Genomic DNA, 14602 nt, shown 5'->3' with positions numbered 1-14602 from the left:
TTATTGGATATGAGAGAAGGTAGAAATTTTTATCCTGAAGGTAGAAATTCTTGACTAAAGAAACAATGGGTTATGTGCTGCATAGAGTCCAATAATTTTGTAAAATCTTTTAAAACCCTCTTTTTCTTTCTTTCTTTCTTTTTTTCTTTTTTTAAAAAAAAGATGACCAGTAAGGGGATCTTACCCTTGACTTGGTGTTGTCAGCACCACGCTCTCCCAAGTGAGCCACGGGCCGGCCCTTCCTCTTCTTCTGTGATTTAAAAAAAATACAGGTAAGTCTTAGGTTGCACAATGGGTATATTCTTGAAAATCTGACTAAAAATGAAATTTGGGGAAATTAAATATTTTAGTTATTTGGAAGTTTTCTGACTTAAAAAAATCAGAGTTATCTCTGGGTAGAAATCTTCTGACAGGAATGGATGGTAAAGTTAATAGCCTGCTCCTCTGTACCTAGAGTGCAAATAAAGTCATAATGCCAGGTATTTTATTTCAGATAATTGTTCTGAAGATTTGCACTCTTGTTGCTTTTTCTGTAGGACTGGATCCTCAAGTGAAATAATAGAATATGATAAAAGATAAGATAAAATATATCTAAATAGAGCTCTGTTTCTCTTCTCCTAAAGCATTTCTCATCTCGGGCTTGGGGGAGGAGGTGCGGAATCTCAAGTTTGAGCCCTTATATTAATTTTGCTGACCACTTACGGGTATCATGTTTTAGGTACTTTTCTTTTCCATATTTTCCCTAGGTTTTCTATCTTGTGCCTCCACTGCAGCTGTGTGATAGAGAAATGAGGCCACCAAATCATCAATATCGAAATGTAACTTACAAACACTTTAATATAAGCAGCTGTTCTAGACATGGAGCAAACTTAAACTGCCCTCTATGTCACTCCCTTGAGGAACTTATGTTAAAAATAGGCAAAAGAAAGTGTGTTAAAGAATAATAAGTTAGGGCTGGCCCGTGGCTCACTCGGGAGAGTGCGGTGCTGATAACACCAGGGCCATGGGTTCAGATCCCTATATAGGGATGGCCGGTTGGCTCACTTGGGACAGCATGGTGCTAACAACACCAAGTCAAGGGCTAAGATCCCCTTACCAGTCATCATTAAAAAAAAAAAATTATTGACTTCAGTTCAGTTCAATAATCTTTGACTTCCAAACAGAATTCTTTCAAATAGAATTAGAGTTATTGACATTAGTCAATAAATTCTCATGTGTCCTGTGATCTGGTTTCTATAGAAGTCATGTCATTTCTTCTCTTGGTTCCCAGGTACCATGATGAAGATCAGCTGGTACACCACTAATGCTGATTCCTAGGTCTGAATCCCAGAGAAATGGGAGTTGATTATTTCTCTAAGCCTTTCCGCCCTTATTCTGCTGAGACATGACTTTTATTTTTTTAACCTTCCATGTATGGTGCCTGTGTTACTTACTTGCTTATTGATTTATTTAAATTAAGTATTTATTTTAATTTTATTTTTATTTATTTATTTTTTTAAAGGCAACCAGTAAGGGGATCTTAACCCTTGACTTAGTTTTGTCAGCACCATGCTCTCCCAAGTGAGCTAACCAGCCATCCCGATATAGGGATCCGAACCCATGGCCTTGGTGTTATCAGCACCACACTCTCCCAAGTGAGCCACAGGCTGGCCCAATTATTAATTTTTTTTAATGACTAAGTTATGGGGGAAGATAAAGGACCAATAGGGTTGACAAATTTATTTTGTTCATCTAATTTGGTCCATTAACTGAAGTCAATAAGTTTTTTTTTTTTTTAAAAGATGACCGGTAAGGGGATCTCAACCCTTGGCTTGGTGTTGTCAGCACCACGCTCAGCCAGTGAGCAAACCGGCCATCCCTATATAGGATCCGAACCCGCGGCCTTGGTGTTACCAGCACTGCACTCTACCGAGTGAGCCACGGGCCGGCCCTGAAGTCAATAAGTTTTAATCCAAAAAGTTAATAGAACAAATATTGGTGGATATTTACATAATCTTGGGATGTCAGGGTCTTTCTTGGCATTACCACTAAACTGAAAGCCTGAAGGAGAAGATTGATGGATCTAAGAACATTAAGTTTAAAAAACTTGTGCATATCAAAAACATTATAACCTAAAATTAAAAGGCAATGTTAATTTAAAAATATATCTTCATCATACTTAACAAAAGGCTTTATCCTTGATATGTAAAGAACTTTCACCAAGCAATAGTAAAAATACAGGCTAAGAACAGAAATAGATAATTCTCAAAAGAAAAAATAACAAATATCAAATTTATGAACAAAAGTTTAAATTCACCGGTCTTTCAATAAACACATACTAAAACAATGTGATTCCATATTTGCCTTTTTTTTTTTTTTCCTTTTTGTCTTTTTTCGTGTCCGGCAACGGGATCACAACCCTCGGTGTTGCGCCTGCACCTCGCTCAGCCAGTGAGCGGGAACCGGTCTGTATGTGGGATCCGACCCCTCGGCGGGAGGCGCCACCGCGCTCCCAAGCGGCGCACTGTAGCAGTGCGCCACCGGGCCGGCCCCCATATTTGCCTTTTAAATAAATAACGCATTGAATGTTTTCTTTCATGTCTGCTATATGGCAGACACTGTGGTAGGTATAGAATAGCCATGTAGGAAAATGGTATGGGGAAAATGGACACTTCATACAGTGTTGTTGGGAGTATAAATTAGTACATTTCTAGAGAGTAATTTGGGAATACATATTTAAAGATTTTAACCTAATAATTGCACATCTAGAAAACAATCAGGGATATTTCCAAAGATTCAACTACTAAGATGTGCTGTTCACTGTTTTTTAAAATAACAAACCAAAATATAAACAATGTTAATTTCAAACAACGAGAATTGGTTAAATACATTGATATATCTAGCTGATAGAATATTATACAGTTATTAAAACTCATGCTGAATGGGACGGCCTGTGGCTCACTCGGTAGAGTGCGGTGCTGATAACACCAAGGCCACGGGTTCGGATCCCATATAGGGATGGCCGGTTCGCTCACTGGCTGAGTGTGGTGCTGACAACACCAAGCTGAGGGTTGAGATCCCCTTACCGGTCATCTTTAAAAAAAAAAAAAAAAAACTCATGCTGAAGAATAGAAATATACTTGGTAATATGATATAATGCCATTAAATAGTATCTTTATTATGTCAGAAAAATACTACATGAGGCATATGCATGGAAAAACATTAAAAGGATATTTGCCAATATATGAAAAGTGATCATCTTCAAGTAGTGAATTATGAGTGGTTCATTTTGTCAGAGCTATCATTGCACTTAATAGATGGGGGCAGTGTCAGATAACATGTCTTTGTTGATGGCTATTGTCCCATGATCCACGTTAGCCTTAAATTTGTTTCTTTAGTATTTATTGGAGACACTGCTTTCTACTCAGCATCTGTTTCCCCTCCTCTCCTTCCTCACAACTCCAGTTTTATTCAAGTGCCACATTCTTCTAAGAAGCCTTTTGGTTTGGGGAGGCTAGCTCCAGGGATAAATCCTTACAGGGCTAAGTCTTGGACTCTAAGCCAGTCCACTTGTCAGGGATTGTTTAAGTGCTGACATGTGAGACATGAGAGTTATTGGGGGTAGGGGGTGGCACTTCTGAGCAGGTTTTTCTGCTTATGATGTTATGTCAGTGATGTCGGAGGTAGGGTTTGGGGGGCCTGATAGTTGGCCTGAACCCAACCCATCCTCTTACCAGATTCTTGACTAGGCCACAGGAAAGAATTCAAGGGCAGAGTCACAGTAGAAAGTGAGAACAGGTTTAATATAATGAATAAGAGATACAGATTTCANGACCCCTCGGCGGGAGCGCCGCCACACTCCCAAGCGGCGCACTGTAGCAGTGCGCCACCGGGCCGGCCCTACAGACAAGAATTTTAAAAAATATTCCAGATTCCAAAATACAGCGAAAAGTGGAAGTGAAAAAGCTTCATGCACATACATACACACGCACGTATGAAAGGAAAAGGGAGGGAAAAACAACTCTAGAGAAGTAGTGGGATGATTTTATGTGGGAGAAGTGTTGTGGGGTTTTTTTATTGGATATGAGAGAAGGTAGAAATTTTTATCCTGAAGGTAGAAATTCTTGACTAAAGAAACAATGGGTTATGTGCTGCATAGAGTCCAATAATTTTGTAAAATCTTTTAAAACCCTCTTTTTCTTTCTTTCTTTCTTTTTTTCTTTTTTTAAAAAAAAGATGACCAGTAAGGGGATCTTACCCTTGACTTGGTGTTGTCAGCACCACGCTCTCCCAAGTGAGCCACGGGCCGGCCCTTCCTCTTCTTCTGTGATTTAAAAAAAATACAGGTAAGTCTTAGGTTGCACAATGGGTATATTCTTGAAAATCTGACTAAAAATGAAATTTGGGGAAATTAAATATTTTAGTTATTTGGAAGTTTTCTGACTTAAAAAAATCAGAGTTATCTCTGGGTAGAAATCTTCTGACAGGAATGGATGGTAAAGTTAATAGCCTGCTCCTCTGTACCTAGAGTGCAAATAAAGTCATAATGCCAGGTATTTTATTTCAGATAATTGTTCTGAAGATTTGCACTCTTGTTGCTTTTTCTGTAGGACTGGATCCTCAAGTGAAATAATAGAATATGATAAAAGATAAGATAAAATATATCTAAATAGAGCTCTGTTTCTCTTCTCCTAAAGCATTTCTCATCTCGGGCTTGGGGGAGGAGGTGCGGAATCTCAAGTTTGAGCCCTTATATTAATTTTGCTGACCACTTACGGGTATCATGTTTTAGGTACTTTTCTTTTCCATATTTTCCCTAGGTTTTCTATCTTGTGCCTCCACTGCAGCTGTGTGATAGAGAAATGAGGCCACCAAATCATCAATATCGAAATGTAACTTACAAACACTTTAATATAAGCAGCTGTTCTAGACATGGAGCAAACTTAAACTGCCCTCTATGTCACTCCCTTGAGGAACTTATGTTAAAAATAGGCAAAAGAAAGTGTGTTAAAGAATAATAAGTTAGGGCTGGCCCGTGGCTCACTCGGGAGAGTGCGGTGCTGATAACACCAAGGCCCCGGGTTCGGATCCCATATAGGGATGGCCGGTTCACTCACTGGCTGAGCGTGGTGCTGACAACACCAAGTCAAGGGTTAAGATCCCCTTACCGGTCATCTTTTAAAAACAAAAAAGAATAATAAGTTATTGCTTAACGGTACAAAGTTTGTGTTTAGGATAATGAAAAAGTTTTGGAAATAGGTAGAGATAGTGGTCACACAGCATTGTGAATATAATTAATTCCATGAAATTGTATGTTTAAAAATCTCTAACATGGAAATTCTTATGTTATATATGTTTTACCACAATTTAAAAAATTATTGGGGCTGGCCCGTGGCTTGCTTGGGAGAGTGTGGTGCTGATAACACCAGGGCCATGGGTTCACATCCCTATATAGGGATGGCCGGTTGGCTCACTTGGGACAGCATGGTGCTAACAACACCAAGTCAAGGGCTAAGATCCCCTTACCAGTCATCATTTAAAAAAAAAAATTATTGACTTCAGTTCAGTTCAATAATCTTTGACTTCCAAACAGAATTCTTTCAAATAGAATTAGAGTTATTGACATTAGTCAATAAATTCTCATGTGTCCTGTGATCTGGTTTCTATAGAAGTCATGTCATTTCTTCTCTTGGTTCCCAGGTACCATGATGAAGATCAGCTGGTACACCACTAATGCTGATTCCTAGGTCTGAATCCCAGAGAAATGGGAGTTGATTATTTCTCTAAGCCTTTCCGCCCTTATTCTGCTGAGACATGACTTTTATTTTTTTAACCTTCCATGTATGGTGCCTGTGTTACTTACTTGCTTATTGATTTATTTAAATTAAGTATTTATTTTAATTTTATTTTTATTTATTTATTTTTTTAAAGGCAACCAGTAAGGGGATCTTAACCCTTGACTTAGTTTTGTCAGCACCATGCTCTCCCAAGTGAGCTAACCAGCCATCCCGATATAGGGATCCGAACCCATGGCCTTGGTGTTATCAGCACCACACTCTCCCAAGTGAGCCACAGGCTGGCCCAATTATTAATTTTTTTTAATGACTAAGTTATGGGGGAAGATAAAGGACCAATAGGGTTGACAAATTTATTTTGTTCATCTAATTTGGTCCATTAACTGAAGTCAATAAGTTTTTTTTTTTTTTAAAAGATGACCGGTAAGGGGATCTCAACCCTTGGCTTGGTGTTGTCAGCACCACGCTCAGCCAGTGAGCAAACCGGCCATCCCTATATAGGATCCGAACCCGCGGCCTTGGTGTTACCAGCACCGCACTCTACCGAGTGAGCCACGGGCCGGCCCTGAAGTCAATAAGTTTTAATCCAAAAAGTTAATAGAACAAATATTGGTGGATATTTACATAATCTTGGGATGTCAGGGTCTTTCTTGGCATTACCACTAAACTGAAAGCCTGAAGGAGAAGATTGATGGATCTAAGAACATTAAGTTTAAAAAACTTGTGCATATCAAAAACATTATAACCTAAAATTAAAAGGCAATGTTAATTTAAAAATATATCTTCATCATACTTAACAAAAGGCTTTATCCTTGATATGTAAAGAACTTTCACCAAGCAATAGTAAAAATACAGGCTAAGAACAGAAATAGATAATTCTCAAAAGAAAAAATAACAAATATCAAATTTATGAACAAAAGTTTAAATTCACCGGTCTTTCAATAAACACATACTAAAACAATGTGATTCCATATTTGCCTTTTTTTTTTTTTCCTTTTTGTCTTTTTTCGTGTCCGGCAACGGGATCACAACCCTCGGTGTTGCGCCTGCACCTCGCTCAGCCAGTGAGCGGGAACCGGTCTGTATGTGGGATCCGAACCCTCGGCGGGAGGCGCCACCGTGCTCCCAAGCGGCACACTGTAGCAGTGCGCCACCGGGCCGGCCCCCATATTTGCCTTTTAAATAAATAACGCATTGAATGTTTTCTTTCATGTCTGCTATATGGCAGACACTGTGGTAGGTATAGAATAGCCATGTAGGAAAATGGTATGGGGAAAATGGACACTTCATACAGTGTTGTTGGGAGTATAAATTAGTACATTTCTAGAGAGTAATTTGGGAATACATATTTAAAGATTTTAACCTAATAATTGCACATCTAGAAAACAATCAGGGATATTTCCAAAGATTCAACTACTAAGATGTGCTGTTCACTGTTTTTTAAAATAACAAACCAAAATATAAACAATGTTAATTTCAAACAACGAGAATTGGTTAAATACATTGATATATCTAGCTGATAGAATATTATACAGTTATTAAAACTCATGCTGAATGGGACGGCCTGTGGCTCACTCGGTAGAGTGCGGTGCTGATAACACCAAGGCCACGGGTTCGGATCCCATATAGGGATGGCCGGTTCGCTCACTGGCTGAGTGTGGTGCTGACAACACCAAGCTGAGGGTTGAGATCCCCTTACCGGTCATCTTTAAAAAAAAAAAAAAAAAACTCATGCTGAAGAATAGAAATATACTTGGTAATATGATATAATGCCATTAAATAGTATCTTTATTATGTCAGAAAAATACTACATGAGGCATATGCATGGAAAAACATTAAAAGGATATTTGCCAATATATGAAAAGTGATCATCTTCAAGTAGTGAATTATGAGTGGTTCATTTTGTCAGAGCTATCATTGCACTTAATAGATGGGGGCAGTGTCAGATAACATGTCTTTGTTGATGGCTATTGTCCCATGATCCACGTTAGCCTTAAATTTGTTTCTTTAGTATTTATTGGAGACACTGCTTTCTACTCAGCATCTGTTTCCCCTCCTCTCCTTCCTCACAACTCCAGTTTTATTCAAGTGCCACATTCTTCTAAGAAGCCTTTTGGTTTGGGGAGGCTAGCTCCAGGGATAAATCCTTACAGGGCTAAGTCTTGGACTCTAAGCCAGTCCACTTGTCAGGGATTGTTTAAGTGCTGACATGTGAGACATGAGAGTTATTGGGGGTAGGGGGTGGCACTTCTGAGCAGGTTTTTCTGCTTATGATGTTATGTCAGTGATGTCGGAGGTAGGGTTTGGGGGGCCTGATAGTTGGCCTGAACCCAACCCATCCTCTTACCAGATTCTTGACTAGGCCACAGGAAAGAATTCAAGGGCAGAGTCACAGTAGAAAGTGAGAACAGGTTTAATATAATGAATAAGAGATACAGATTTCACAGAGAGCGTGCGGCCTAGCTCCAGAGACTAAGCAGGGCCCACACCAAGTTTAATACAAAAGTAAGAAATGCATATTCAATGTTCAGTACAGAGTGCAGGCTGGCTCAAGAGAATGAGCAGCTGCTTACTGAGTAAGTTTGACACAAAAAGAAACACTCCACAGACAGAGTGCAGGCTGGCTCCAGAGAAGTGAGCAACAGCCCAGCCTTCTGCTGGGATTCAGCTTTTACAGTTTCACTATCTAATGAATATTCAATTAAAGGGGTGGTTCCCAGTTATGTAACATTAGTCATGCACATGCTCAGTTGGTCTCTTTCTGGAGCACATTCATTGGTCAAATTCTATCACATGCACCAGGCATATTCAAGAATATTCTGTACTCTTTGGCACCTCTAGTGGAAGGTCATTCAGCTACCAGGATTGTATAACCCTTCTCTACTGAGCATGGCCAGCTACTGGATTTGCTTAAGCCAGCCCCCTGTGGTCTCATTTTCCCCATGATGGTGCTGAAAGTAGATCTAACTGGCCACAGTAGCTTTCCTCTAGGGGAGGTTCCAGAGGAGAGGCCTGAGACCTCAGGGAGTGGCTTGAAACTCAGAAGTGTCCTGAAATCTGGGTCCGGGGAAACTGAGCGCCTCCTATCTCATCAGGATATGAAACCTAGAACTGCTGAAGTGATCTTCGACCATGAGGAGAACCAGCCTTACAATGAGGTTGTCATTGAAAGTGGCAGAGTGGAAAGTTTGAAGGAATCTGGATCCTTATTAACACCATTAAGCCACTGATTGTACTATGCCTTGAGACACCTTATTTCTTAATTTTTTTTTTATTGAGATAATAAATTTCCTTACCACTCGAGTTTATTTGAATTAATGTTATCTGTTACTTGCAGCTAAAGGAATCCTGATTGATACAATACAGCCCGGAACAAATGGAGTTCAGCAATCTTCCTATAGAGAATTTTGTTGTAGCCATGGAGGAGGAGGGAAGAATTAGAGTGGAAAGGTTGTCCAAAACAAAAAAGGATCTCCTAGATTTTGAAGAACTAAGGAATTGGTAAAAATAGGTTTTGGTGAAAATTTCTTTTATCAAAATATGGTAAAGGGAAAGGAATTAAACATTTTTCTTTTACATCTACTTAAATAATTACCACTTTATATTTTAAAAGTTTTTCCTCTAAAAATTTTGTCAAAAAAATTAAAACTTTTTTGAATTTTGCTTGACAAAAATATTCAAGTACTATTTTTGATTTTTGAAATTTAAAACTAACTCACTTATTATTCTCTAAAATTTTATTTTTCTCTAAAATCTTCCAATACATTAATTTTTTTATTTATAATAATTTTTATTATATAATAATTTTTTATTTATTATATAACAGTGGTTTTTGGTCTGTAACTTTGAAGGACTTCAGATAATTGCTTCTAGTAAAGACACTTTCCATTCCCATCTACTTTTTTATTTTAATTTTATTTTTAATTGACACATATTTTTTTTTCCCTTTTTTAATCTTTTTTACTGACCGTTAACGGGATCGCAACCCTCGGTGTCGCACCCGCACCGGGGACCGGCAACGAGATCGCAACCCTCGGTGTTGCGCCTGCACCGCGCTCAACCAGTGAGCGGGAACCGGTCTCCACATGGGATCCGAACCCTTGGCGGGAGCGCCGCCGCGCTCCCAGGTGGTGCACTCTCCAGTGCGCCACCGGGCCGGCCCATAATTGACACATATTAATTGTACATGTTTATGGGGTACAGTGTGATGTTTCAATATATGTATATGTACATTGTGTAATGATAAATCAGGGTGTTTAGCATGCTCGTCACCTCAAACATTTATCATTTCTTTGTGGTGAGAGCATCCAAAATCCTCTCTTCTAGCTATTCTGAAATATATGACACAATATTGTTAACTATAGTCACCCTACTGTGCAATAAAACACCAAAATTGATCCACCTTATCTAACTGTAACTTCGTACCCATTGACCAATATCTCCCTATCCCTATCCTTTGTCCCTTCCCCAGCCTCTGATAACCACTATTCTACTCTCTACTTCTATGAGATCGGCTTTTTTATATTCTACATATGAGATTGTTCAGTATTTGTCTCTCTGTGCCTGGCTTATTTCACTTAACATAATGTCCTCCACGTCCTTCTATGTTGCACAAATGACAGGGTTTTATTCTTTTTAATGGCTGAATAGTATTCCATTGAGTATACTCACATATACTACATTTTCTTTATCCATTCATCTGTTGATGGACACTTAGGTTGCTTTCGTATCTTGGCTACTGTAAATAGTGCTGCAATGAACATGGGAGTGCAGATATGTCTTTGACATACTGATTTCATTTCCTTTGAATATATATCCTGTGATGGGATTACTGGATCATATGGTACTTCCATTTTTAATTTTCTGAGGAACCTCCATACTGTTTTCCATAATGGCTGTACTAGTTTACCTTTTACCAACAGTGCTTAAGAGTTGCCTTTTCTCCACATTCACAACAGTGTTTGCTATTTTGTGTCTTTTTGATAACAGTAGTCATTCTAATTGGGGTGAGGTGATAATTTATTGTGGTTTTGATTTGCATTTCCCTGATGATTAGTGATGTTGAACATTTTTTTTTTCATATACCTGTTGGCCATTCCTACTTCTTCTTTTAAGAAAAAATCTATTCATGGTTCTTATAACACCAAGGTTCGGGGTTCCATCCCTGTACCACCCAGCCATCAAATAAATAAATAGAAAAGTCTATTAAAGTCTTTTGCCTATTTTAAAATCAGATTATTTGTTTTTCTGCTATTGAGTTGTTTGAATTTCTTATGTATTCTGGATATGACCCCCTGGTCTGATGCATAGTTTATAAATATTTTCTTCCATTCTGCATGTTGTCTCTTCACTCTGTTGACTGTTTTCTTTGTTGTGCAGATGCTTTTTAGTTTGATTTGTCTACTTTTGCTTTTGTTGCCTGTGCTTTTGTGGTCTTATTCAAAAAAATCTTTGCCTAGACCAATGTCACGAACTGTTTCTCTCATGTTTTCTTTTGGTAACTTTATAGTTTCGGTCATACATTTAAGTCTGTAATCCATTTCGAGTTCATTTTTGTATATGGTGACAGATAAGGGTCTAGTTTCATTCTTTTTATTTTTATTTTGAGTGGCTGGACAGTACAGAGATCAAACCTTGGACCTTGGTGTTATCAGCAAGGGCTAACTGGGCCAACCCCCTAGTTTCACTCCTCTGCATGTGGAGATTCCATTTTCCCAGTACCATTTGTTGAAGAGACTGTCCTTGTCCCAACGTGGGCTCTCGGTGCCTTTTTCAAAAATCAGTTGGCTATGAGTGTGTGGATTTATTTCTGTTCCATTAGTCTATGTGTCTATTTTTATGCCAGTATGTATTAGTCAAGGTTCTCTAGAGAGACAGAATCCATAGGATACATTATAATTATATGAGAGGGATTTTATTAGGGAAATTAGCTCACGTGACTATGAAGAAAAGTTCCACGACAGGCCGTCTATAAACTGGATGCCGGTAGCATGGCTCAGTCCAAGTCCAAAGGCCTCAAAACCAGGGAAGCTGATGGTGTCCTTGGTGTAAGTTCTGGAACCCAAAAGCTGAAGAATCTCGAGCTCTCATGTCCAAGGGCAGGAGAGAAGAGTGTATCCCAGCTCCAGCAGATAGAGAGAGAGAGCTTCACCTCTGTCCTCCATCTTTTGTTCTCTCTGAACCCCCAGCTGATTGGATGGTTTCCGACCACATTGAGGGTGGGCCTTTCCCACCCAATCCAATCAGACTCTCATATTAATCTCTGCTGGAAACACCCTCACAGACACACCTAAAAAGATTGCCTTACCAGGTTTCTCAGCATTCCTTCATCTAACCAAGTTGATACCTAGAATTAACCTTCACACAGTACTTTACTGTTTTGGTTACTATAGCTTTGTAATATATTTTGAAGTCAGGTAGTGTGATACCTCCAGCTTTGTTCTTTTTGCTAAAGATTGCTTTGGCTATTTGGGCTTTCTTGTGGTTCCATATGAATTTTAGGATTTTTTTTTTTTCTATATCTGTCAAAAACCAATACATTTGTTTTTGAAGCACACTGTTGACATACTATTCACAATCATAACATCTTACTTTTATGTAGCTGAATCTATCAAGTAATCAGATTGCGATTCAACATAATTTGCTCATGACATTTGTATACAAGTAGATAACTTCATAGAAATCTATCAGAACAAGATGGAGAATTGATCATTTGATTAAAATATTAGAGGAGTGGTTCAGCTTTAATATCTTCTTGATTTCTTTTATAAGTAGTATAGAAATCTGTCATGTGATATCTTAATTTCTTTTCTTTTGAAATTCCTTAACTTCTATAACTTGGCTTTTTTATAGTTGTTAATATCAGTTACTGCAATTCCTTTTTATCATTCACAAAACATAGCATGAGACCTTTGCTCAGAAAGAAACCTCAGGTATTAATAAACAACTTTATTATTTCAAGTTTGGGTTCTCTACTCATGTGACTTTTCAGTTACGGAGTACAGCTGCAGTAATTACTACATGTCTTTGTTGATACTTTTAGTCATGCTACTTGTATTTTAAATCCTGTCTTTTTTCCCCATAATTAGTGATTTTAATGTTTTAGCATTTGGTAGGCTGGCTGGTTGGCTCATTTGGTTAGAGCACAGCCTTGCAACACCAACATCAAGGGTTTGGATCCCTGTACCAGCCAGCTGCCAAGAAAATAAAAAGGTTCGGCATTTAGAAATTACAGTGTTTCTGGACTTTGTTTAAATGTTGAAATTTAAAATTCTTGATTAATGATTGGAGGCATTTGATGTGGTTCTTGAGTCTCTTATCAGTTGTATGCAAATCCCGCTCACTAATTGTAGCTTCATTCTGCTCTTTTCACCTAGAAGTAGAGCTTTACAGGCATTACCTTCAATCCAAAAACAAACCATTAGGAGATATTGGCACTTTTTATCAGTAACACATTACTGGAACATTCCTCCTGACACTTCCTCATACTACACTGACACTGCATGATGCCTCGTGACTCCCAGTGAAAAAGACAACTTTAGTAGTCATGACAGTGCACTGGGAAACAAGAAACAAAAGACAAAAAATAAAGTTCTTCTCTACACCATTTTGGAAAGTAACCCTTGTTGGGGCAGTAACTTAAACCCATTTATGCCTCAGTTTTCCTTACATACAAAATGAAAGCTACAAGAAGTTCTCATGGAAATATTAGTAAGTTTAATATTATTGTTTTGAGAGTTTTAATTCAATAAGATAGGATGGAGGGCTTGGCAAAGTAGGAAGGGATTCAAATGTGGAGGGCCTGAAATCATAGGCTGAGGAGTTGAACCTTTATGTAATGGACCTTTATGTAAAGATTACTGAACAGGGTAGTAGCATAATCATCAATATCTGTATTTTGGGAGAAAAACTGGCAGCAGGATGTAGAATAGAGGAGAGGGATATGAAAAATAAGCAAAGTTAGGAGGGTATTGCCAAGGTCCAAACAAGAAATGCTGATGGTAAATGCTGTGGAAGTGGGGAAAATGGGATTAATTCAAGAGGTAATGGAGAAAATCTATTGTAGAAGCAATAGAATTTGGTTAGATGTGAGGCATGAGGGAGAATAAGGATTTGAATAGGACTGAGGTTTCTAGCCTGAACGTCTGAAGATGCTGTGCCATTGACTGAATGGAAGCACAGAAATTGCTTGTGTGTGTGTGTGTGTGTGTGTGTGTGTGTGTGTGTGTGTGTGTGTGTGTTTGTAATAGGTGAGGTGGGACAGGGGTTAGGAGCGATTTCATCTTGTTGTTTGAAGTGCCTGTGGATATCTGTGCGGTGCTGTCCACTTGCACAGTTAGAATATGCCTGGCGAAACTTCTTCGGAGGAAGGAAAGGAATACTCTTGTACAGGGAACAGCTTATTTTTATAGTGCTCAACCATTAGTGCCCCATCCCTGAGGTAGTTATTACCTCTTAGCAGTAAAAGCTTGATTACAACCCCTGATTGCTGACTGTGTGAAGGTCCATGGTTCCCGCAACTTCCGTAGGCAAAATGATATAAATTGTGATTAATTATCATGTGGCTCAATATAAAGACAAGAGGATTTATTGCGGCCTCCGGAGGGTGTCTGCATGGTTTCTCGCTGGAGCCCTCAGGGCAAGGGAACTGGACAGCTCCCGGGTGGCCTTCGGCGCTGCCCGGGTCAGAGCCGACCAGCCGCGAGCCGCCCCAGCCATGTGGATCTGGGCCTTCGGGCCCTCCCGGACTCCGGTGCTTCGACCTTGGGCGGAGGCCCCGGCCCCGCCGCCAGGGAGGGGGCGGGGCTGCTCCGAGGCCCCGCCCCGCC

At 39.2% G+C, this 14602-nt stretch overlaps 1 protein-coding gene across 1 annotated transcript in view; it reads left to right on the top strand.

Annotated features, from left to right (window-relative positions):
* Positions 1-8872: 8872 nt before the first annotated feature.
* The window catches only part of SNX6 (sorting nexin 6), a gene marked incomplete at its 3' end in the record, with an annotated part of 27981 nt that continues 22251 nt past the window's right edge, over positions 8873-14602 (top strand). Inside the window, exons 1-2 of the mRNA XM_008574009.1 lie at positions 8873-8960; positions 14351-14526. Coding sequence (XP_008572231.1) covers positions 8873-8960; positions 14351-14526 — 264 coding nt within the window. The remainder of the gene's footprint in view (positions 8961-14350; positions 14527-14602) is intronic.

Source organism: Galeopterus variegatus, unplaced genomic scaffold (assembly GCF_000696425.1).
Source record: "Galeopterus variegatus unplaced genomic scaffold, G_variegatus-3.0.2 Scaffold54, whole genome shotgun sequence".
Taxonomy (NCBI): domain Eukaryota; kingdom Metazoa; phylum Chordata; class Mammalia; order Dermoptera; family Cynocephalidae; genus Galeopterus; species Galeopterus variegatus.
The sequence above is the reverse complement of the archived record's forward strand: the minus strand, read 5'-3'. Positions and strand labels throughout refer to the sequence as shown.